The 21,745-nt window shown below is 47.9% G+C and overlaps 7 protein-coding genes across 7 annotated transcripts; 2 read left to right on the top strand and 5 right to left on the bottom strand.

Moving 5' to 3' along the window:
- Positions 1 to 1,202: 1,202 nt before the first annotated feature.
- On the top strand, positions 1,203 to 6,421 carry LACBIDRAFT_183224 (uncharacterized protein; the record flags this gene model as incomplete). Its single annotated transcript, XM_001877075.1, has 17 exons — positions 1,203 to 1,490; positions 1,540 to 1,617; positions 1,666 to 1,742; positions 1,792 to 1,994; positions 2,049 to 2,266; positions 2,363 to 3,782; positions 3,808 to 4,010; positions 4,065 to 4,185; positions 4,239 to 4,354; positions 4,403 to 4,488; positions 4,541 to 4,731; positions 4,784 to 4,923; positions 4,974 to 5,112; positions 5,171 to 5,411; positions 5,461 to 5,742; positions 5,796 to 6,173; positions 6,222 to 6,421. 17 exons carry the CDS (start codon positions 1,203 to 1,205, stop codon positions 6,232 to 6,234), a joined length of 4,194 nt encoding a protein of 1,397 aa, XP_001877110.1. The 3' UTR covers positions 6,235 to 6,421.
- Positions 6,422 to 6,645: 224 nt separating this feature from the next.
- Positions 6,646 to 7,936, bottom strand: LACBIDRAFT_246468 (uncharacterized protein; the record flags this gene model as incomplete). The annotated part of the gene is made up of 9 exons (XM_001876629.1): positions 6,646 to 6,868; positions 6,924 to 6,951; positions 6,999 to 7,052; positions 7,077 to 7,192; positions 7,243 to 7,396; positions 7,442 to 7,548; positions 7,600 to 7,717; positions 7,753 to 7,811; positions 7,869 to 7,936. The coding sequence occupies 9 exons, from the start codon at positions 7,934 to 7,936 to the stop codon at positions 6,646 to 6,648; spliced, it is 927 nt and encodes a 308-aa protein (XP_001876664.1).
- Positions 7,937 to 8,237: 301 nt separating this feature from the next.
- On the bottom strand, positions 8,238 to 11,656 carry LACBIDRAFT_246178 (uncharacterized protein; the record flags this gene model as incomplete). Its single annotated transcript, XM_001876628.1, has 15 exons — positions 8,238 to 8,492; positions 8,546 to 8,583; positions 8,636 to 8,735; positions 8,785 to 8,862; positions 8,911 to 8,952; positions 9,002 to 9,068; positions 9,165 to 9,298; positions 9,355 to 10,032; positions 10,087 to 10,350; positions 10,400 to 10,798; positions 10,846 to 11,099; positions 11,153 to 11,236; positions 11,294 to 11,351; positions 11,404 to 11,571; positions 11,624 to 11,656. The coding sequence occupies 15 exons, from the start codon at positions 11,654 to 11,656 to the stop codon at positions 8,238 to 8,240; spliced, it is 2,652 nt and encodes an 883-aa protein (XP_001876663.1).
- Positions 11,657 to 11,985: 329 nt separating this feature from the next.
- LACBIDRAFT_323617 (uncharacterized protein) lies at positions 11,986 to 13,971 on the bottom strand (the record flags this gene model as incomplete). The annotated part of the gene is made up of 1 exon (XM_001876627.1): positions 11,986 to 13,971. One exon carries the CDS (start codon positions 13,969 to 13,971, stop codon positions 11,986 to 11,988), a length of 1,986 nt encoding a protein of 661 aa, XP_001876662.1.
- Positions 13,972 to 14,264: 293 nt separating this feature from the next.
- Positions 14,265 to 15,473, top strand: LACBIDRAFT_188794 (uncharacterized protein; the record flags this gene model as incomplete). Its single annotated transcript, XM_001877074.1, has 7 exons — positions 14,265 to 14,388; positions 14,435 to 14,567; positions 14,619 to 14,832; positions 14,885 to 14,993; positions 15,027 to 15,268; positions 15,320 to 15,357; positions 15,406 to 15,473. 7 exons carry the CDS (start codon positions 14,265 to 14,267, stop codon positions 15,422 to 15,424), a joined length of 879 nt encoding a protein of 292 aa, XP_001877109.1. The 3' UTR covers positions 15,425 to 15,473.
- An 896-nt stretch (positions 15,474 to 16,369) lies between these two features.
- LACBIDRAFT_311760 (uncharacterized protein) lies at positions 16,370 to 19,831 on the bottom strand (the record flags this gene model as incomplete). The annotated part of the gene is made up of 7 exons (XM_001876626.1): positions 16,370 to 16,923; positions 16,974 to 17,561; positions 17,609 to 17,931; positions 17,989 to 18,216; positions 18,267 to 18,750; positions 18,838 to 19,079; positions 19,134 to 19,831. The coding sequence occupies 7 exons, from the start codon at positions 19,829 to 19,831 to the stop codon at positions 16,370 to 16,372; spliced, it is 3,117 nt and encodes a 1,038-aa protein (XP_001876661.1).
- Positions 19,832 to 20,004: 173 nt separating this feature from the next.
- LACBIDRAFT_246136 (uncharacterized protein) lies at positions 20,005 to 21,600 on the bottom strand (the record flags this gene model as incomplete). Its single annotated transcript, XM_001876625.1, has 6 exons — positions 20,005 to 20,079; positions 20,130 to 20,148; positions 20,197 to 20,302; positions 20,352 to 20,421; positions 20,469 to 20,910; positions 20,960 to 21,600. Coding segments are annotated over 6 exons (1,353 nt in total), but the record flags the coding sequence as incomplete, so codon positions are not given.
- Positions 21,601 to 21,745: the final 145 nt, after the last annotated feature.

Here is a 21,745-nt window from a genome sequence, read left to right as displayed (position 1 = left end):
AGACGCGACTTCTAGAACGCACATCATCGAGAGGTGCAAGCTCGCTGTCGAGGAGTAACTCACAGTCGAGCATAAACAACCTCATCAATTCTACTGGTTCTACCGTCGCCCCTGCCACAACACGTCGCAGGATACCAACCCATCGCGTTGGGAGTAGTTTGGACGTTGTTAGAGGCAAATTCGAGGAACTTGCAAGAGAGTCAGGAGGAGGGGATGATACCCTAATTTCCCCAGCTAGCCTGGTGAAAGATACCTACAGGAATAGAGCGCCCTCCACCCCCAGCGCCTCGGCTCTGGTCTCCTCCAAACCATTGGATCGTGAGCCTCCTACTCCGGTCAGGTCTCCTGTAGATGTCGAACGTCGAAGGACGCCTATCCATCTGAAGCGACGTACTTTACCTGCGCCAATCATCGCGTCTCCACTGTCTCCCAACGTAACTGGCATTTCCGTGGAGGTAGATTCACCATTATCGTCCATGCCCCATCGGATACACCTCCCAGATGCTATATTCAATCACTCCTCATCTAAGCATGGACCTACTAAACCCTCTCCTTCCGGATATTCTCGATTTCAACAGACCGATGTTGCGGAACCACACATGTCGTTTCGGACATCATCGTCGCCCGTTGACGCACAACCTGATTTCAATTTTTCCGCAAGTTTGCAACACGGGGATGAGTTGTTACTCCCGTCATCACCGCGTTCCTCTTCTTCGCCTACCCGACGCCGGCCTGTGTCTGTCCATGGTGCATACCCTCATTCTTTTCCTACAAAGGATATCGAGCCTCGACTCAGCTCAACGTCTAGCATTGTCAGGTCTACGCATTTAAACTCTGGTGCAAAGGCAACTGGAATTCAACAGCTCGGGATGAAGTTGTCGAAACCGACATCCGTGATGTCTCCTGTCCCGTACAGAAGTTCCTACATGTCTAACAAAAAATCAGGGGAATACAGTAGTACTTTGGGTATTGGTCACCACAAGCTTGGCCGCCATCTTCCACGGATAGCCAGTGGAGATGGGGATGACTCATGGGAGGAAAAGCATCAACCTTCCACACTTACGCCCGATGAAGAGCCCGTGCGTACTGACCGGCAGACGAGAGAGAGGCGGATGCAAGCTGATGGAAATGGTGAGACCCCAACACAGAAGTCATCAAAACCAGAGCGCTCTTCTCCCATTGCTCCCATTGCAGATGCTGTGATGGGCTTGCCAAATCGTATACCACTAAAGGCTCCTACGCTATCTCCCTCCCCGCTACCCTCTGCTCGCCTATCAGGTGGCTTGTGGGCTGACAAACAGAGACACCTAATTCAAGCTTACGAGTACCTTTGCCACGTTGGTGAGGCACAACAGTGGATCGAGGGTTGTCTAGGTGAAGAGTTAGAATTCGGCGTCGTCGAGATGGAGGAGGGACTGAGAAATGGCATTGTACTAGCAAAGCTAGTTCGAGTCTTTCGAGGTGACGCAGCTGTGCGAAAGATATACGAGGTCTGTATTTTTTACTGGATGGTGTCCGATTGAGTTGACCTAGAAATAGGCTCCGAAATTAGACTTTCGACATTCGGACAATATTAATTACTTCTTCAATTTTGTTCGTCACGTTGGCCTTCCCGAGGTAAAGGCCAATCTTCGACCCCCGAACTCAGATCTCAAGAGAATTTAGGGTTTTATATTCGAGTTGACCGACCTGTACGAGAAGAAAAACCTGCCGAAGGTCATTTACTGTATCCATGCTTTGAGGTACCTATCTTCCCTTATTCATCTTTCCAGTCATTAACTGCAACATCAGCCATCTTTTGGCTCGTCGTGGCATGGCCGAACGCATCGGAAATTTACTCGGCCAGCTTCAGTTCTCCGATGACCAGCTGCAACGAACGCAAAAGGGCTTGAAAGACGCAGGTGTAGCCATGCCTAATTTTGGGAACGTTGGCAGAGAACTGGCGAAAGAAATAAACGAAGAGCTGGAGATCGAGGCAGAAACCGAGGATGAATGTTGGTGACGGCTTCTCAAAAATAAGTTACCAAGTGGAACTGACATACTTTTAGATCGTGATCGCTTACTTCTAGAGAACGAAGCATCGATTATCGCATTCCAGGCCCATGCACGCAGCTTTCTTACTAGGAAGACGCAGCAGACTTTGCACGGAAGAATCCGACTAGCAGAGCGTCACATTTCGAAACTTCAAACTCACTGCCGCGGCCTATTGCTTCGGAAACGTTTGTTCAGCCAAAGGCGGGCTAGAATCAAATTAACGCCTTGGATTGTTGCCTTGCAGGCCATGTGTCGTGCCATTATCATCAGGAGGCGGTGGCATGCGTCCCTTCATCGCATTAAGACTTCTGTCATGTATGTGATCAAGGTTCAAGCTCAAATTCGTGGTGTTCTGCAGCGTCGTCGTTTCGCTCGTTTGAAGGCTAATCTCAGAAAGTTCAATTTCCCCATCATGCGATTTCAAGCTGTGGCTCGCGCACATCTCACTCGAAGAACGAGGGTCGAACTTTCGAAAACCTTTTTTCGGCCTGATGTCGAGTTGTCTATCATTTCTTTCCAATCGCTTGCACGTGGAGCACTCGTCAGGCGACAAGCCAGCTTGCGTTTCAGGATACTCAAGCGGTTTGGATCGACCTTCACCGCCTTGCAAGCTCATTGTCGCGGTATTCTCGTCAGGAGACGGATGCGGGCTCAAGTGGCGAAGCTGGAGAATGTGTCACACGTGGTGGTTCGGATACAAGCTGCCGTTCGGACGTATCTGGCAAGGAAGCGTCTACTTTTACTAATCCGTGGTCTCAGAAAAGCTACTCCCATAGTCGTGGGCTTGCAAGCTCGCGCCAGAGCGAGCTTAAAACGTCAGCAGCACCAGAGTATCAACAAGGCGCTGGCAGAGGTTCAGTCCGTCATTTCTGTTGGCAACTTGCAAGCACTTGCGAGGGCAAGTCTTGTTCGCAATAAGCACCGTCAAATCAACAAGAAGCTCACGGTGGCATTGCCTGATATCGTGGGTTTTCAGGCGACAGCTCGCGCATGGTTGTTGCGGCGGGACTTTTGCCCTTGGAGGGATCACCTGCTGCGAAGTCAAACGGTGGCCACGAATTTACAGGCCATGCTCCGGGGGACTTTGCAAAGGCGGGCATTCCGCGCGAAGATGGATTACTATTCTGCCAATCTACGTAAGGTTGTAATAATTCAGTCACTATTTCGCGCTAAAGAAACGCGGGAGCAATACCGGCAGTTAACATTGGGGAAAAACGTAACTGTCGGAACGATCAAGAATTTCGTTCACCTTCTTGACGATTCTGAAGCTGATTTCCAAGAGGAAATTAAGGTCGAAAGACTCAGGAAACGTGTTGTGGAACACATTCGGGAAAATCAGGCACTCGAGAATGAGGTCAACGATTTAGAGGTTAAGATTGCGCTCATCGTCCAAAATGTCAAGAGCTTCGACGAGTTGATCAAAGCGAGGAAAAGACATGGGGCGGACAGTGCTGCGGCACACGCTGCCAGAGTTTCTCTCTTGGCGGCGTATGGTGACCCATTTTCTGGCCCTAATACGCTCGATCAAGACGCGCGGCGGAAACTGGAGCTGTATCAACAGCTCTTTTATCTCCTTCAAACTCGTGGCGAATACCTAAGCAAGCTCTTTGTCCGTTCATCTGTGGAGACATGTTCAGAGACAAGCCGTCGTTTTATCGAGAGGGTGGTATTGACCCTATTTGGTTATGGCCAAGATCGCAGGGAAGATTTCTTGTTGCTGAAACTGTTCCAGGCGAGCACTCTTCCTTGTTATCTCTTTCGCAACCTACTCAGTCAACATCCAGCTTGCTATTAGGGATGAGATTGCTGCTGCATCGACTGTGAACGACATCGTGCGCGGTCACCCAATATACATCAACATCGCTGTTCATTATATTCGTCCGAGGCAAGTCACATACGTCAAGGATGCATATCAATCCATCATCCGAGAGGTCATCGATTCCGCTGATCTCGACCTTGAAGTTGACCCTTCTGTAGTAAGCCTTCACATCTACTTGCATTATTAGCGAACCTGCTCAGCATAACATCAGATTCATCGAGCGAGGATAGATGTAGAAGAAATGAGGTCAGGAGTGTTGAGCTCTCAACCAAAAGATATTCCTTTCCGTGAAGCCCTCGCGGATCCGGATACTAGAGGAATATACATTCGTCGTCAGTTCTATCATCCTCTCGTTTGCTGTGTTAGATTTGCATCATCTACTTAGATCTTCAAGTCCTCCAATGGTGGACAGAAGCATTTGTAACCGCCATCACTCAATCGACAAGGAAGATGCCATATGGAATGCGCTATCTAGCCAGGGAGACCCTTCTCAGCCTCCGGGTAAGTCTCTTGAGCATCGAGAATGTACTTCTGGCTCATTGTACTCAGAGCAAGTTCCCCGACGCCTCGGATGAAATATATGCCACATGCATAGGCCGTCTTGTGTACTATCGCTACATCAACCCCGCTATAATGTGAGACTTTTGCCCACTCCATTTGTTTTGTTGTACTCATGGCCACTGTCAGAACACCAGAAACATTTGACATTGTCTCTAAAACCGTCAACATAGCCGCCCGAAAGAACCTTGCGCAAATATCAAAGATCCTCACACAGATTATGAGTGGAGAGGTGTTCGATGATGACAATCCTATCTACGTGCCGATAAATGATTATGTTCGAAAAGCAATACTTCAAATGTCTGCCTGGCTCATAGAAGGTAAAACGTCAACCTCGTCCGCCTCCGTTATTTTTACATATCTTGCTGTTAGTTGCGGATGTACCGGATGCTGAGTCCCAATTTCATGCTCATGAATTCTTGGATGCGACTGTTCAACCAAAACCCATATATATCTCGCCAAATGAGATATATACCGTCCACTCTTTACTGTCTCAGCATCAAGATTATTTGGTGTGTCATCCGTCAGCAGTTTCTTCGATTTTGGTTTACGTTCATTTCAGAATGCAAGCAATGATGATACGCTAAAGGTCATTCTTGCAGAACTGGGCGGTGTCCCACACCTCGACAACGAAGAACTCAAAGATGCCCGAGATTCTGCGATTACACTTGAGCTCACGAATCGATTTGCCGACGTTCGTGGTATGTTGACTTGCGAGTATGGAAAATTTGCCTAGTCCTGAAGCTCGTTTCCTCGTAGACCCCCTTGCCGAAGAGAAAACACTTTGGGTTCAGGCCAAACGCGGCGTCCTCGCAATACTTCGAGTGCAACCGGCCCAGGATCTAATTGAGGCTTTGATGCGTAGGGTGACTGAGGATGATGAATTAATGTGGGAAGAAATTCTTGATGCTGAAATGGAGAACGAGATGCGGCACAATCCACGGCGCCAGCCATCCGCCGTTGCCAACGATTCGGCCTACCGACTTGAAGACATTCGATCGTAAGTGATTCCAGCTTCATGTTAAACCTCTAGCTCAGCGACCACGAAGATTAAAGTTTGCTGCTGTTAAAGCCCTTGCGATCGCCAACTTACTAGAGCTTGAGAAAGGCGGAAAAATTAGCCGTGCCGACGGATTCCAAGGCATTTTGAATGCCATTGCGGGTGATGTGCGCAGCAAGCATAGGAAACGCATCCAGCGTCAGCAAGAGATGACGAATATGAATGAAGCTCTTCGACAATTGGCCGAGCGGAAGAAGTATTTTGAGGAACAAATCGATAGTTATCACAGCTACGCCGAGACAGCAATGAATACTATGCAGAGGGGAAAGGGGTGCGTAGTTCAACCGAACTTGATTCCGATATTGACCCTTTTTTTATCTTTAGCAAAAAGCGCTTCGTCCTCCCATTCACAAAACAGTATTTTCATCTTCGAGATTTACAGAGGTCAGGACAGACTCCACAATTCGGATCATTCCTCTATACTGCCAAATATCTATACGACAAAGGCATCCTCCTTTCTATTGATCAATATTCCCCTCGCCAGTTTGACAAATTACAATTGACAATGTCATCCAATACGGCTGGAATCTTCACCCTGTCGCTGGAATCGACTTTGCTCGGAATTGTGACCCGGATCGCATCCGAAGACGTTCGAATGGAGGATCTTTTGCAAGCCAAATACGAAAAAAGACCGTCCTTGGCCTTGTTCAACGGCAAAGTGAAGGTTAACTTTGAGCTGTTTCTCTATCAGATCAACAAAAAGTATGGTTTACTCTTTTTAATCAGACTTCATACTCATGTACATTGCAGATTCTACGTTTGATGACCCTCCTCTGCCCGTCGTTCTGTCCCCTGATTTTGGCCATTTGTCTCTGTATGCACCATCTGTCTTCCCATACATTATAGCAACTTAGATACATTCTGTAACGATAGGCGACTGATCACGATCATTTGTATTTATCCAAAGCACAGCCTCAGGAGCAAAACGAAAGTCACTATAGTCTAACTTTATAGTCTACGACATGAGTTCCAACTCGAGAGATTGCAGCTTATCGCAGATCACCAGGAAATCGAATGTACCATGACTACAAGACCCAAGAAGTTTTAAATAATTCCGCAGCAATACAGCGCCTCCTGGTAACCTCATAAGATATCATGCTTGTGGCACCTGGCGGATCTATTATTTTGCAACGATAGGTTGCAGCACCTGCCACACGAGTGAGATGTTGTTCTGCTAGAATTTGAATTGCACCCTGACCTTCTTCGTCATCTCGAAGATACGCCGCTGTCCTGCAAACAAAATTGCAGCAGTTAGCACACTTTGTATAATTTTGCTTCCGATTCCCTTATAGAGTCCTTCAATGCCCTCTTCTTTCAAAATGGTCAACAGTCCATCAAAGGACGACTTGTACTTTTGGGCATTCGCCGATCCCGCTTGCAGTCTGCTCTTCACGACACTGAAAATATCGAAAATTAGCCCTCGCGTTACGCACGCATACATACAAAACAAACATATAGGGGTATGTAGCGCTGGTCGCAGCTGTGGAGTGTCAGCGAACAGAATTAAGTTTTCAAAAAGAAATTTACCAAGTTTCGAGAGCGCCCCTAGTAGGAAAAAGTCCCAGTCGGACAGCACCGCTACTGCAGCGGCAGCTCCAGCTGCACGAAGTTTGTTTGTGCGGCGAGCAACTAGAAAATTCTTAAGCTGCTCGAAAGCGGTGTATTGGATGATCGGGTTGATAACCAAAATCAGAGCAGGACCAAGGCCGCGCCAGAAAGCCCTAGGAGATCTTACGTTGATGTTTGCTTTTCAAAGGAATAGCTGGCATACGAAAGACCATCCTTTGCCAGAATGTTTTGTACGGTCTCAATAAAGCCAAGCTTCTTCACAACCACTGGCTGAGCTGAGTCGGAGCTCAACGTTCGAACGGCTTGAGACGTCTGTATGACCCAAATGGGATTGCTGATCACCGTGGTTGCGGAACCTTTCTAACTCAGTCTAGTACATAGGGTACAAGCAAAGAACGTACCTGCAATCAAGCCAATTAACATAGACTCCAGAGTGCTGAGGGCTTTGGTTCCTGATCGAGCACGAAGGATGGACTCCCGTGAACGTTCATAGAAGTAATAATATACGCTAAGTAACCATAAATTGTTGATATCACTCATCACGGTTCAGAATACATACCCATTCGTAATAGCGATGCCCAACAAACTTGAATTGAGACCACCGTACAAGCCTGTGATACCTTCTCGCTTGATAACGTCTAGAACGGCTTGATAGGTCGACTGAGTAAACAGGTTAACTCGGTCATTCTCTGAACGTGATGCGAATTAAAACACGCCTTGGATTCATTCTTCGTCTCTACTGCAGCACGGGTTGAAAGAAAGATAAGCGGGCTAGGAGCTTGTCAGGCTATCGTTCATACGAAGGTAGTAGAAGTTGATTGAACAGACTAAGTGACGGTCATTGCAACAATGCCACCTGCTGCGCCAGCAACGGAGTGAATCGCGGAGTCGCTCATTATTGGGGATAGGTAGGAACTGGAATCTCAAAGCTACGCTTCAAAACATGTATTTAAATAAAATCGACGTTCGACGAGAGCTCGGGATTCGGTTGTAATGGAAATGGAATCACATGTTACGTCCAGCTCCGTCACATGATGATGGTATGACATGCGGTAGACAGGACGAAGAACTGTCGCCGTCGCGCACATACACAGAAGGCAGAAACGAGATTACGTGCAAGGTCCCACGAACCCGATTATTTCTGCAACAGTTTTGGCAATGCCGCTGGGAAGGGTCAAAACCACGTACCTTAAGCCGTCAACGCCCACTGGCAGACACCTCCAATTGTTTAAGCATGCCTTTCAATTCCTCAATATCTTTCTTCAGTCCGTTTGCGCTGCCTCCAGCTTCCGCATTTGAAATGCTGTAGCCACCATCGCCACTGGTGGGTTTACCATCGTCTTGGTTCAACCAATCGTCCAACTGCGCTGAAAGCGATTTTGCTTTCAACCTGAAATGGGTGCGTATTATATCAGAGAAGGGTTCTGGCGGCGTTTTGAGATTTCCAAGCATCTAAATATGTAGTCGCTTCAGATCCAGGAGAATTAATGTTACATGAAATTTACCGCGGATTTAACCACCATTCGCCGAACATTTGCGGAGTCTATGACAGTAATGAGACTTCCTTAGTTGAGAGGACGAAACAAAAGACAAACAAGCCTGAGATTGAGGAGTCCCTCCGCTGGATGCCCACCCTGGTTCGTTCAAATATGGCTCGTCGCAGAGTATCATGGATTGAATAGAAATGAGAACCTGCTCTATCTTTCACGCGATTGCGGCACGCCCAGTTAGCTCTGTTACTCACTTGTAGCAATGTCGACTTTCCAGAAACCCAACCAGGTCCCGACCAAGTCCCAAGCAACGATAGACAAACTTTCCCGTCCTATAATCGTAATGAATATATGTTAGAGTCAGGAGAGGAGAGTCGTACAGCGTAGAGATTAGGGTTGAAGCGGAATTTGCCACCATTCGTCTGGCAGCAAATCAGTTTGAAGAGAGTCGCGTTCATTACAGATATTTACCGTCATATACTTTACATTGGGCGGTGATTGATTGTAGCTCGGCCCCAGAAAAATATCGAACAGGTAGCTATCTTTGAGTTTAACACTGGTTCAAGAGAAGGAGACCGGCGCACCATCCATTGTAGTACCTGTCAGACAAGCTATCAACGTAAGTCTTATGCACGGTGGAGCAAAAACGTACGGTGTTCCTTCAGGCCCGGTTATTAACGCCTTAATTACGTCCACACGGGTCTCATCGACCCTTAAGAAAATGGAAGAATCCCATGCAACTGGCAGATTCGTAGTCAAGATGGCGAGCTAGGTCAGACGATATTGACACGCTGACTCGTCGGTAAGATGAGAAGGTCGCTCACTTCTTTAGCTATAGCAAGGGACCGCTTGGGGATGTCGGAATTTGCAAGCATGCGGGCCTCATTGTCGTAGAAGAATTTGTAGTGGGGGGGCTGATCTTCTTCGTCGCTCGATTGCGCTTGAACAGATAAATCGCAGTATTCAAACCTAACTCGCGTAGCCCACTCCACATATGCCTTCCGAGCGCTTTCCTCTGTTGTCCCTGCTTCGACGTGAATATGTGGCGATGAGGAGGTAATGTTTGGTAAAGAAGAATGGAGGCGGTTCACAAAGGCATCGCCTTTCGTATCTCGCAGTGAACGATCGATAGCATTCACGGTCGCAAGAATGCGTCGACAGAAGTGGAGCAGTTTCTGATTTTCGTCGGACGTATTCTGGCTAACTTGTTGTTCAACCTTGCCCTTGGGATCCACTGTCATACGCTTTTGCTCCTCCGTGAGTTCCTCAGGAGCTGCGTCAGGGGCTTTGGTTCCCTCGAGTCCTTTTAAGGCAGCTTGGGCCTGGATGGCTATGGCTTCCAATAGCTCTCGAGGGCCCGAACTTCCTTCATAAACAATGGTGCGTTCTCGGATGCCAGAAGTGCATTTCTTTGTTGGTTTTTTGGCCGTAACTTTAACAGATGCAACAACCATAATAGGCATGGCCATCATGCTGGCTAGTGCTTCGTGATTGGAGATAGTCTGAAACCCGGAAAGTACATTAAAAAGGACGTATTTAACAATTGGGCAACACACCTCCAGCCATTCCAACAACTCATAGTAGAGAACAGACCTTTCTGACATGTCTGCGAGCGAATCATTTCTCAAGAGGGTACTGCAAACATGGTTGAATCTCCTTCGAAGGTGGGCCAATGTAGTGGGGTGGACAAGATAGTCGCTCGTTCGTCCTCCACCCTCTCGATGAAGGTTGGGAAGATATACACGAATAGCACTGAGAAGCTTTCCAATTTTCTCGTCCTTTTCACGTTGTGCAGCTTGTGCCTCAAGTTGGCCAGTGTTCTAGATGACCGGGTTAGTCATTGAAGCTGAGGAAACCAATTGAACCTACATCCTCTTTCTGATCTCCGGCATATCCAGTCCCACCTTTGGCTTTCTTGCCTTGCGCACTCCCATAGGCATGATGAATATTGTCTTCGTCGGTATCATGTGATACAGAGCCATTCGTCTTTCGACGCTTATTGTTCCTCGTCATTTGTTCTTTGCTGTCGGTTGCATCCTGATTTTTCTCAATAAACATTTGCTCGAGCATAGCGAGCCCAACTCCTAGAATGACCCCTTGCAAATTAGAACAATGGAAAAGGGGATCATTCGATGTTGAAGCGGACATCATCCGCTCCTTTTCCTGAGAAATTGGTTCACCACAGGCCAAACAGAATTCCGAATGACATCGAGGACATTTTTGCTGAACAGCTTTCCCGAGACGTTCAATGTATGTCGAAAAGTCGGCCTTACAAGATATCAGATATCAAGGAACAGCGGGGAGTATGAACTCACAACCAAGGCAAAAAAATCACTTTTCTTCTTGGCTATTGAGGCACCACATTCATGTGGACACGGGCATTGAGGTTCACTCAGATGGGAATAGAGTCCGAACAAGAAGCTTTGTTCTCCGCCTTCTGGACAGCCTTTCATCCATTGTCCTTGGGTCATAAGCTTGACTCTTTCATTAGTTTCGGGGATGAAAATTATTTCAGATTCCTCTTCAACTTCAATGACTTCCTCGCGACGGTCTTTGGAGAAGAAGATACCTGTAACAGTTGTGAATTTGCCTGGTCCTCTCTAGCTTTGTGTAAGTCAGTACCCGAGTACGGATCAACCGCAGGGACGCCATTGCTCGTATCTCTGCTGTCGTCGAAATCGGAGTCATAGTCAATATAGTCTGCGTCTTAAAGGAGATACGTCAGCTTGTAGAAGTCGGGCGATGGGGGTCGAGGGTAAGTACCATCGTCATCGTCGTCCTCTTCCTCGTCAGAGGTCATCTTGTCCTCGGGTTCAGAGATCTGGTAAAGTCATTGGTACGAGAAGCCATAAGGTATAATCAACGTGATTTACCGTTGCTGAGAATCGAGATTTACGAGTAGCTTCACCATCATCAAGCATCACGAAGTCTTCATCCCCTTCCTTGATGTGGTCGAATTTGCCCTCAAAATATCTTTCGGCTGCTTGCATGACATCCTTATACTGTCTCAGCGCTGCCCGCGCCTGTGCGGCAGTCGCTCCCTTGATCAAATCTTCTTAACTACCTAGATATGATTGAAGGCGGGTCACACACCATTTCCATTAGTTGCTGTATCTCATTCTCCATGGGAATTGTGCGGGCACCGGGATTGGGAAATCCCTTGAAGGCGGGTATACTTAACAAGTGAAACTTGCAAGAAACTTGAAGGATGCCAGCTGCCTTTGCGATAAATCATCCAATGCCTTACGTAAGGCTTGATCTTTTGCGAACAGTAAGTATAAAGGTTGAATACAGATAGTAAATCAATGTCCCCGACAATCAGGCTGAGCAGAACTTTAAAGAACGGTACCACAGTGCTGGGCGAGAAGAAATTCGAGTACATATATGATAGGATAACACACGTGGGTACATATTTACATTCCCTCGTCTTGTCAATGGGTTTAAGGGGAGAGAGTTCAGCGTTGACTCGGCATAGAAAGGGTGTCTTGGTCAAAGCCCAAGGGGTATGAGGAAAGGTCGCTGGTGAGGGCGAGGGTGTCTAGACTCGCCCGTTGACGACCGTTGAATGCAGAAGGTGGGTGATTGCTGCTCTCGGCACTGGTACCGGAGTCAATCTGGAAAGGGAATGATCCCAAACCTGACGATGCTGTCGATAGTTGGGATACTGTGGAAAGACCAAGCATCCGTCTGTTAGGCGGGGCGGGAAGGGGATTGGAAGACTCATGAGCTAAAGGTGATGGAGGGGCGACAGTGAATGAATGTTGTGCCAGTGGAGAACTTGGACCGTTGACGAAGGACTGGTCAGCCAGCGGGGAGACTGGAGGGGACCGTATGGGACGGTCAGAAATTGGTGATGGTGGCACGAACGGGAACGATTCCAGGATCGAGTCGGCACGCGTTGACGCCGCTGACATTGCAGAAGAACCAGAGATGGGTCGTCTCTTGTCGAGGCCTTGCGCCTGCGCTTGGGCCTGTGCATGTGCAAGAGCTCTCTGTTGTTGTTCTTGGAGGGTCCCCGAAGCAGCTGACGAAGGACTGATTAGTCTTCCCATGGTTGTCCTGAATGGCGAGCGAGGTGTGGCACCACTCCCCAGTGTTCTGAGACCGACGTTGACTCGAGTGGCACTGCTAATGTTTATGACCGACCCTGCTTGCGTACTCATGCTCGATGGGCGACTGGGCTCCCCAGATTGAGCCCAGGGTAAATTATGATCGCTGGGAGCCCAATCTGGAGAAGAGAGTTCTCGGTCCGGCACAGATGGGGTCTGACCAAATGTTGTTGTAGAAGGAGACGGTGATGCGAAATGTTGGGTGATGAGAGAAGAATGCCTGTCACTAAATGGGTCGTGAACCTCCAGACTTTCGTCTGATTCCTTGGGAACATCTGCAGGACCGAATGAGGTGGATGCCAGAGGGGAACCTACAGACGGCCTAGCGACAAAGGTGGAAGTCGGTACCTTGAGATTGTCCGAAGAAGGGTTAGGGGAAATGGACCCAGCATTGATCACCTCGGCCTTGACAACACCCAGAACCTGACGGACTGCACCTTTGGTCGGCATCATGATCATCGGAGCTTCATTCAGGAAATCGCTTGAGTAGCTTGCATTCGACATGTATGAATTTCTCGAGATGCCTGAGATACCCGAAAGCATGGAGGTTGCATATGGGTTCACCGTGCGAAGGTTATCATTGGAGACATTGACATGATCCAAATTAAGGTTAAGATCAGGTGAGCGAGTGGGTCGAACTGGGTGAATGGAGGTTGCTAAGGGAAGGGTTTGAGCGTCTGACCGAGGTGAACGGTGAGAATCAGCTGGTACGAAAGCAATGGGTATAACATTTGTGCCCTCCGAACCCGCCGTTTGAATGGAATTCGTGTCATCGAAGGGGTTGGCAAGGCCAGCTTGGTGGGCGTAAGTGTATGGTGGGCGGGGTACCGACGATTGTGCTTCTGGACCGACATCGACGGTTGCGTTCGACGTCGCAGAGTAAACTCTGACATTGTTATAATCTGAAAGAGGAGTAGGCTTTTCCGTTGGATCAGGCCGATTGAGCACGGTTTCAGCCGGAACTGGAACGTCTTTCTTAGTTTCGCGGGAAACCAAGGCTTTCCTAACTCGTGCCGTTCGGCGAAATCTGAGGAATAAAAAAATGGCAATGGCGAAAAAGAGGAGAGCGCCAACAATTCCACCAGCTAGTGCACCTTTGCTAACACCGCCCGAAGACTTGCTATTGGACCCTTGCGTTGTTACACATTTAGTTTGACTGCATGTATAACAATCCCTTAAAAGTAAAGTTAAAGAGCAGAATAAATAGAGAGAACGAAGAGGGCCCAACCTGTTGATACGAAAGCACTCCTGGTTGGCGGCACATGCGCAAGGCGCGGGATCTGGGCATTGGATGCAGTCGGACTGCCTTCCAAGAAGGGTATCAACGCGCATAATAAAGGACGGAAAAAAAGAACGTGAAGACGGGGAGAGGCCTTTTGAGCGAAAGGACTGCCTGCGTCGTAGGCTACAATGAGGGAGGGGATTCGGGAAGGACAACGAAGGAGGGTCGTCGATAGGATGTCACAGATCTTATGTAATTTAAATAAACAAAGAATAATAACAGCGCGGTAATGGTAAACCCAAGGCGAACCTCGTACTAGCGACCAATGAAGAGGAATCTTCTCATATAAAACAAAGAAATGGTAAATGCATCTGTGCAACTTGGTCCAGTTGTTCCTCACGCGATGCACGCCATCTCCGTGACTAACCTCTCCTACTCACATAATTCCTTCTCACCCCCGGCCTTGCAAGACATTACCCTCCACCTACCTCCTGGATCCCGCACCATCCTTATTGGAGCCAATGGAGGTGTGATGGATACTAACCCTGTCTGCCCTTCCCTGATCTTCTTCAGCTGGCAAATCCACCTTGCTTCAATTATTGGCGGGCAAAAGACTTGTCACTTCTCTCGGCGCTGACATTAGGATTGAAGGACGAGATGTATTCCGCGATTCACCACCTGGCGTCACATATTTGGGTACTGAATGGTGCGTGGCCGAGAACCTCCTGCCGACCCACCCTTTTTCAATCCAACCTAGGGCGATGAATCCAGTTGTGCGCAGTGATATCGCTGTCTCAGCTTTTTTGGATTCTGTAGGAGGTCATCAGCATAAAGAGAGGCGAGATTGCCTTCTTGACCTCCTGGACATTGATCTCGATTGGCGTCTGCATACAATTTCTGATGGAGAAAGGCGTAGGGTGCAGCTTTGCTTTGGACTCATGGCACCCTGGAAGATTCTTTTGCTCGACGAGGTACTTCTCGCCTCGTATTTCTTCATCTATCTACAGATATCTTCTCTTTTAGGTTACAGTCGATTTGGATGTGCTGGTACGCGATGATCTGCTTAGGTTCCTCAAAGCGGACAGTGAAGAACGGCAGGCAACTATTTTATGCAAGATCACTTCCCTTCATCGTTTGACATCGTCCTTGAACTAAAATTCCTTAGACGCGACTCACATCTTTGACGGACTGAGTGATTTTCCAACACACATCGCACACATGCGTTTCGGCTCGCTCGTAGAAAGTCCAACTCATTGGCCGATTTCCAATTCATCAGTTCCGGCTGCCCAATTTTCCGCGTCTTCATCTCTTCACAGCATTGCTTTATCCTGGCTCAAAGATGACAGAGTCTATCAACAAGGAAACGAAAAACATGGCAAGAAGGCCCGCGGTGCTCGTAAGAATGAGGTATCCTGTTTCTATTATGTCGCAGCCATATGTATCATGACATATCAACAGGTGCCCCAGGCCTTGAGTCCTGAAACATTCTATAAGAAGTTGGTATCCTTATATTTCGAAGAACAATGCTCACCTTCACCACGTAGATACGATTATAGCCATTGAGTGGTACTTACTCTCATAAATTAGAGGTCGCCTGGATTTGGTTGTGATCAGTTTATGTATGTTAGACAATGTGGACCTTTGGGAACACCAACACGAATTCCCCTTGAATTCCCCAGCCTGTAATCGATTTCCAGTTCGGAATGCCACCAAATCTTACGCTTAACGCCGTAGCTTTTATCTCTCCTCAAAACCACCCCATACTTATTCGCACATTCTCGAAACAAAATGAGCATGCGATTAAATACCATTATATTGCTCACACAAGCTTGGACGTTATCGAAGAACGAGGTCAGCACCGTTTTGGCTGCGCGGCGACAGTTTACGAGCGCCATGTCTAGTGAATGCCAGTGGAAAACAGGCTGGTGAATGCTACTTGGGGCTGCTGTATTCGATGGAAGACGTTGTGGTGTATGGATATGTCACCCCCTTGAAGGTAAAAATTGTTCTGGCTTTCGCCCTGTCAGACGCTATCGTGAGGGATATCGAGGTTACTATGGTCAGAGTCATCCTCGTTTCGTCATCGTACATTCACGACAATCTTTTCTTGTAGATCTTCAAAGCTTTGCATATGGCCTACTACTCAGCCACTTCAAACCCTTTTCTCAAGCTTGAGGCCTCCAACGGCGCTGGCAATGAAAAATCTCCATATCCCTCGGTTGCAAGTCAAAAATGGAAGGCTTTCAGAAGCCGGGTAGACGAAATTAGCCGCGTCGTTGGGAGTGCTGCGAATTCACAAGCCTCGTATTCATGATTCTAAATGCGACACACCACAAGGATTAGCTCCGTTCCTTCCTTGCATGCCATGACGCGACATATTCATGGTTTGTGGCTGGACAGATGTCTCGATGTCTGGAGCGCAGATGGACAGTACCCTTCTATTGACTCAGCCATCTGCAGATAACCGAGGTTGAGACAGATACGGGGTAGATATATTGTATCTAGACGTCAGTCAATACCCAGTAGGGCTCTCTGTAGTTGCTCCAGACTCTCTTTCCCTTCCCGTGCCATAACCCTGACAACATCATCCTCGTCTGTTGAAATCAAATACCCGAATGTGATACTGGCTCGCTTCAGCAAAGAGCCGGGCAATAGCAACGCAGAGTGGGCTTCCTGGATTGGTATACCATCAAGTTGGCTTGTTGTTCTCCTTATTAGTAAAACAAGAAACTGCAAGCCAGCCCGCCGAAGTGGTGGAAGCTTCGAATTTGTGGAGAGTGGCTGGTTCTCCATTTCCTGGTTGGATATATCTGCATCCGTACTTGTTGACGTCTTTCTCGGGGATCCGTCCTGCTTGTCAGGTGGCCGCGAGTTTGACATCGATACGGTCTCGACCTGTAAGAGGTCAATCATAGCCTCCGAAAGGCCATTGATGTAAGGAAACACAGCGAGTGGGCAAATGCTGATACAATCCGAGAGAATCGAGAGGGACGAGGTGCGCAGAACTGTTGGAAGGTGATGAGATTGAATAATTGTTTGTAAAGGTGGGATTAAAATGTCGGCTGGTGGGGGAAATTCAATGATAGAAGGTCTTAGATAAATCGGTGCGCACCAAATATGCCGAGTGCTTCCCCGCATCGCTTAATTACAATGCTCAAGGCCTCACCAACGCGTATGCGTACGTCAAGGTCGTCGTTGGTTAGGACATTAAGCCCGTTGAGACCACCGGCGTACTCTCCCAGGAGACCTTTCAAGACGTCCTTACCAAAGGTATCCACCATTACCGCCAATCCTTGTACGGCGTTTAAGAATATGTACGAATCGTCGTCTCGTATGGATTGTAAAAATATCGAAAGGATTGCGGGGACAAGTGCCGGATCTTTGACTGCTGGAGTACCTCGAAGCCCAGGGGACGGAGGACTGACTAATTGTCGAAGGAGAAGGAGTCCATGAGCGCGCACTGGAAGAATGGGATCTTGAAGTAATCTAAGCGCCTTTTGGTAAATGTCTTGTGCTTTCTCCTCCTTCGAATGTGTAGCTATTGACTTGGTGGATTCAGACACAAACCGGGCAGTTATAACCAATCTCGCTTCTTGGGCTAGTGGTCGCACGCCGAGCGAAGAGTCCCTAGCAAGTGGTTCCAGAAGATTGAAGATATCATTGAGTACGGGCGAACTATGAGCACAGAGACTATCATTGGCTGGGAATAATTTGAAAATCCGTTCTGAATCGTCGCCTTGCACTTACCTTCGAGAACCGAGAGGAGCAGGTTGACTGCCGTTTCAATGATATCGTCATCTGGTCCGATACTAGACGGATCCTTCTCGTCATCACTGTCAGAGTCACGATCCAGGTCATCCTCCCAGCTGTTGACGGTTGTCGGAAGCATTAGGTCGACCGTCGGCGAGACTGCAGCTTTGAATGGACGTGAAGGAGCAGGAGCAGCGGTAGGTTCCAAAACATGCTTGATAAAAGTCAACAAATGCGTTGTCTTCTTGAGAATGTTCGAAGTGGTGCCTTCAGAAAGATGCATCTGCATCTGCGTAATTATTTGGAGGTAAAGCAGAGTCCTGACAGAAAGTAGTCGAATTGGTGGCAAAAAAAAAGAAGCGTCGAATGACACCTACTGCATTGGATCGCTGCTGGGATGAAGCCTTTGGTCCCGATATTTTTCCAGTAACGTCACAAACAGATCGGATGAAACGTCCCCGCGGTCGGCCTCCTTGAGAAATTGTACAAAATGAGCTGGGTCAGGGTAGAGATTGAATAAATTGGAGTCCAAGTTAAACTCTTCTTTTTCCTCATTTCGGTCATCAGGCATCATCAAAGAGAACGAGGGCGGTTCTACCCCGGAACTAATGTGTCGTCAACGGGAAGTTAATATTGTGGGACCTATCAAACGTACGGGGCCACTCTCCAAAAATCGCTCTCCAGCCCCACACTCCACATATCGCCGTTGCCATGTTCAACAATACGCCACAGCACTTGAGTGGCTTCTAGACTGTCCGTGATTTTCCCCCACAATACTAGTATCCCTCGCAGAGACTCTTTCACGCGTGGATCTGACGTTTTGTGCCTCTCTAAATGATATGACAGGGAATATAAGGCTGGCAGGATGGGTGATAACAAGCTTGATATCAAGACAGGGGAAGGGTCAGAATTCAAAAGTAAGGTGACGATGACAGACAACGCATCAGGAGGCGATAGGCGCATAGGAGGGGTTGTAGACTCGGACGCCAATGGTATGGCTGGTACCAGAAGAAAAGGATCATGCAAAGCGGCCTTTACAATTGACTCTGCCATATCTTGATGTAGGAAGGATCCGTCAGCAGCCAGCATACGATACAAGGCGAAAGACCCTGCTCGTCTATAGGAAGCAGGTATTGTATCTGAAACCAGATGGATGATGCGGGGAACAATAATGGCGAAGTAGGTCTAAATAGGTATCAGGTGATGTTATGATCAAAGCTACTTGCTCACAGATGGAGCCATCTTGGATGGCACAATGACCAGTGTCCTAGCGAAATGCTCAAGTTTTTCCAGATCCACATCATCTAATTCACCTCCGAAAACAGCCTCACAAAGGCCCAGAACGCCCTCCGGCCTGAGTAATTGCCTTGTCAGAAGAGAAGCACACGTCTTGGAAACGTGGGGGGGCGGTGAAGGTGTGGACACGATGATCGTCCCAAGTGCAACCATCAACTGAGCTGGGGTTGTACTTGAATTATATACAGCGTCAAAAGGCAAGTATTGTAAATTATGTAGAACTTACATGGCAAGAATTCGAATGACTAGTGACCGAATTCCATTTCGAGTCTCTCTCCCATCGAAGGTGAAGTTCCTCGGTAGCCAGCCAAGAGCGATACCTGGCCGGAGAAGGTCCGCAAGGTGACGGTTCAACATAGCCATCGATATAAAAGTCTGTTCCACAGGTCCTTGGTCCCCGTCAGGAAACAGCAGGGACAGACAATGGAGTGTCATGAGGGAGAGCTGCTCCAAATCATCTCCCGACGGGGAAGTTTCCGTGATCATCCCCCGACCATTGCTCTCCAAGAACTGGTTCCAAAACTGGCTTACTTTCGAGAACAAAGGGTTTAGTCCCCAGTTACATACGATTGAAATCAGGGTACGAAGTTGCCCAAGGTCCCTTGCTCCGACTGCAGGAGGCTGGCTAGAAGTTGCTTGGCTGGTTTCCGGTGTCGAATCTTCCAAGCCGAGTATCTTTTGTATCCTTCGCAAAACAGATAATGATTCCTGTGCGGTCAATAATTGTACGTCTTCCAACGTCCTCAACTTTTGGGTTTCAAGTTCGAAGACACGAGGGGAATTGATTTGGCTGAAATATTGTGACAGGCGAGCCTCCAACACCGACTGTAGATTTGAGGGAGATACCGAGGAATGAGCAGTATCTAAGAGACAAGCTCCATCGCGAAAGGCAGTTGCAAGCTGTGACCTGATGATGTCGTCCATTCCGTCAACGTTGAGGGAGGAGGATATGAGCTCCGAGGTACATAAGTGACAACATACAAATATTTCTCATCCCAGCTTTGAAAGGGCTATGTATCTAGAGCTAATTACACGGAGATATACAAATTTGAACGGACAGATTCCTCAAAACATGAAGCTGTCCCTGAGGTTTCCGCTCAAATATTTGCTACTGAGAGGTCGGCAAGACCGTCGGCGACTTCCTCTACGTTACTTTCGATCAGTTTTGTTATCTGTATCGAAAAATAAGCAATCTGGTAAATGCAAGCTAGTTTCGACACACCTTCCCGATAGCGATGGTCCTCCCTTCATTGTACACCATTAGCTTTCAGGTTTCAATATTTTCAAACATCCTACCTTCGTCTCTCAAAGTGAAGCGTCCAAGTTGCGGATAATCTGCGAACCTCTCCACACATACGGGTGCCGTCGTTTCAATTAGAGCTACAATCTTTTGACCTATTTTTCGGTCAGTGCTCTATTCAAATGTATGCCCGTATTTCCTGACCTTTCTTGGCGAACTGTGGAGGCTTCTTCGATTTTCGTCCCGTCGCCTTGTCAAAATAGTGCAGTAAGGCCTAAAGATTGTTGAGTTGTGTGGTTTCTGAACAGGCAGAAGCCATACAGGCAAGGTGACCTCCTCTGCTAGGGTATGAATATGCATTACGGCCGAATATCCTGCGCAGATGATACTCTTGTGCTCCAGAATAGCTAGCTGGGCTTCAAATTGACGAACAGCATGGATAGGCTTTTGGGGATTCGTCAGCACAAACCCAGGACTGATATCCTCGTCATCCACACCCCGCAGCCGAATTCGGATATTGTCACCGCAGAGAGCTTGATTAACCTCCTCTTCCACTTCGTTGTAAATTGCTGAAACTTCCACGGATTCTCTATTCGGCATGAGAAGGAGGGTGTCGCCTTTTCGAAGGTGACCAGATTCAACCTTTCCTACGACGACCGTGCCCATGTCCTTGTATTTCTCAGATATAGGCATCATGAGGGGAAAGTGAATCTTGCGATCCACCATTGGCATCTTGTCGATATGTTCCAGAAAAGATGGGCCACTGGAAAATATTTTGGGACACACGTTAACAGAAAATAACGTTCACCTACTCAAACCATGGGCATGTACTCTTCGAAACTCGCTCTTTGAGATTTAGGCCCGTGTATGCAGACACGGGGATGAAAGTTACATCGGTTTTTGGATTAAATCCGGCCGCTTTGACAAAAGGTGTTAATTTGTCTTTAATCTCGCCGTATCGACCTTTGTCCCACCCAACAGTGGGGTCGTCCATTTTGTTGATCGCAATGACGATTTTAGAAACGCCAGCGGTCTTGACCAGCATGATATGTTCACGAGTTTGCCCTCCTCTTTCAAATCCCGTCTCAAATTCGCCTTTGCGAGCAGATATGACGAGAATAGCCACGTCTGCTTGAGCTGCACCGCTGATCATCGATGGAACGAATGTCTTGTGTCCAGGAGCATCGAGAATCGTGTATCGGCGAGCCTTTGTCTCGAAATAGGCTCGACCAACTTCAACAGTTTTGCCTTTGGATCGTTCTTGTGGTGTTGAGTCCAGTGCCCAACTAAGGTACCATGACTCGCGGCCCGCTTCCTTTGCCTCCCTTTCGTATTTTTCCATGGTACGCTTGTCCACCATGCCTGTCAGATACAGGAGGTTTCCCCCCATTGTACTTTTTCCGGCATCAACATGGCCAATGAATACGATATTTAGATGCTCCTTGACTGAGGAGATTTAGAGTTAGCTTTAGAATAAAGAGGGGAGGACGTACGAGTGCCAAACAGATCTTCGATAACAGTCTGATCAGCGACAGCCCTGACTTCCTGCGCTATCGCTGTAGTGTTTGTTTTCGCCTTTTCGGTTGTGAACGCTTTCG

The sequence above is a fragment of the Laccaria bicolor genome, genomic scaffold (genome assembly GCF_000143565.1).
Source record: "Laccaria bicolor S238N-H82 LACBIscaffold_4 genomic scaffold, whole genome shotgun sequence".
Taxonomy (NCBI): Eukaryota; Fungi; Basidiomycota; class Agaricomycetes; order Agaricales; family Hydnangiaceae; genus Laccaria; species Laccaria bicolor.
This window is presented reverse-complemented; position numbering and strand designations above follow the sequence as displayed.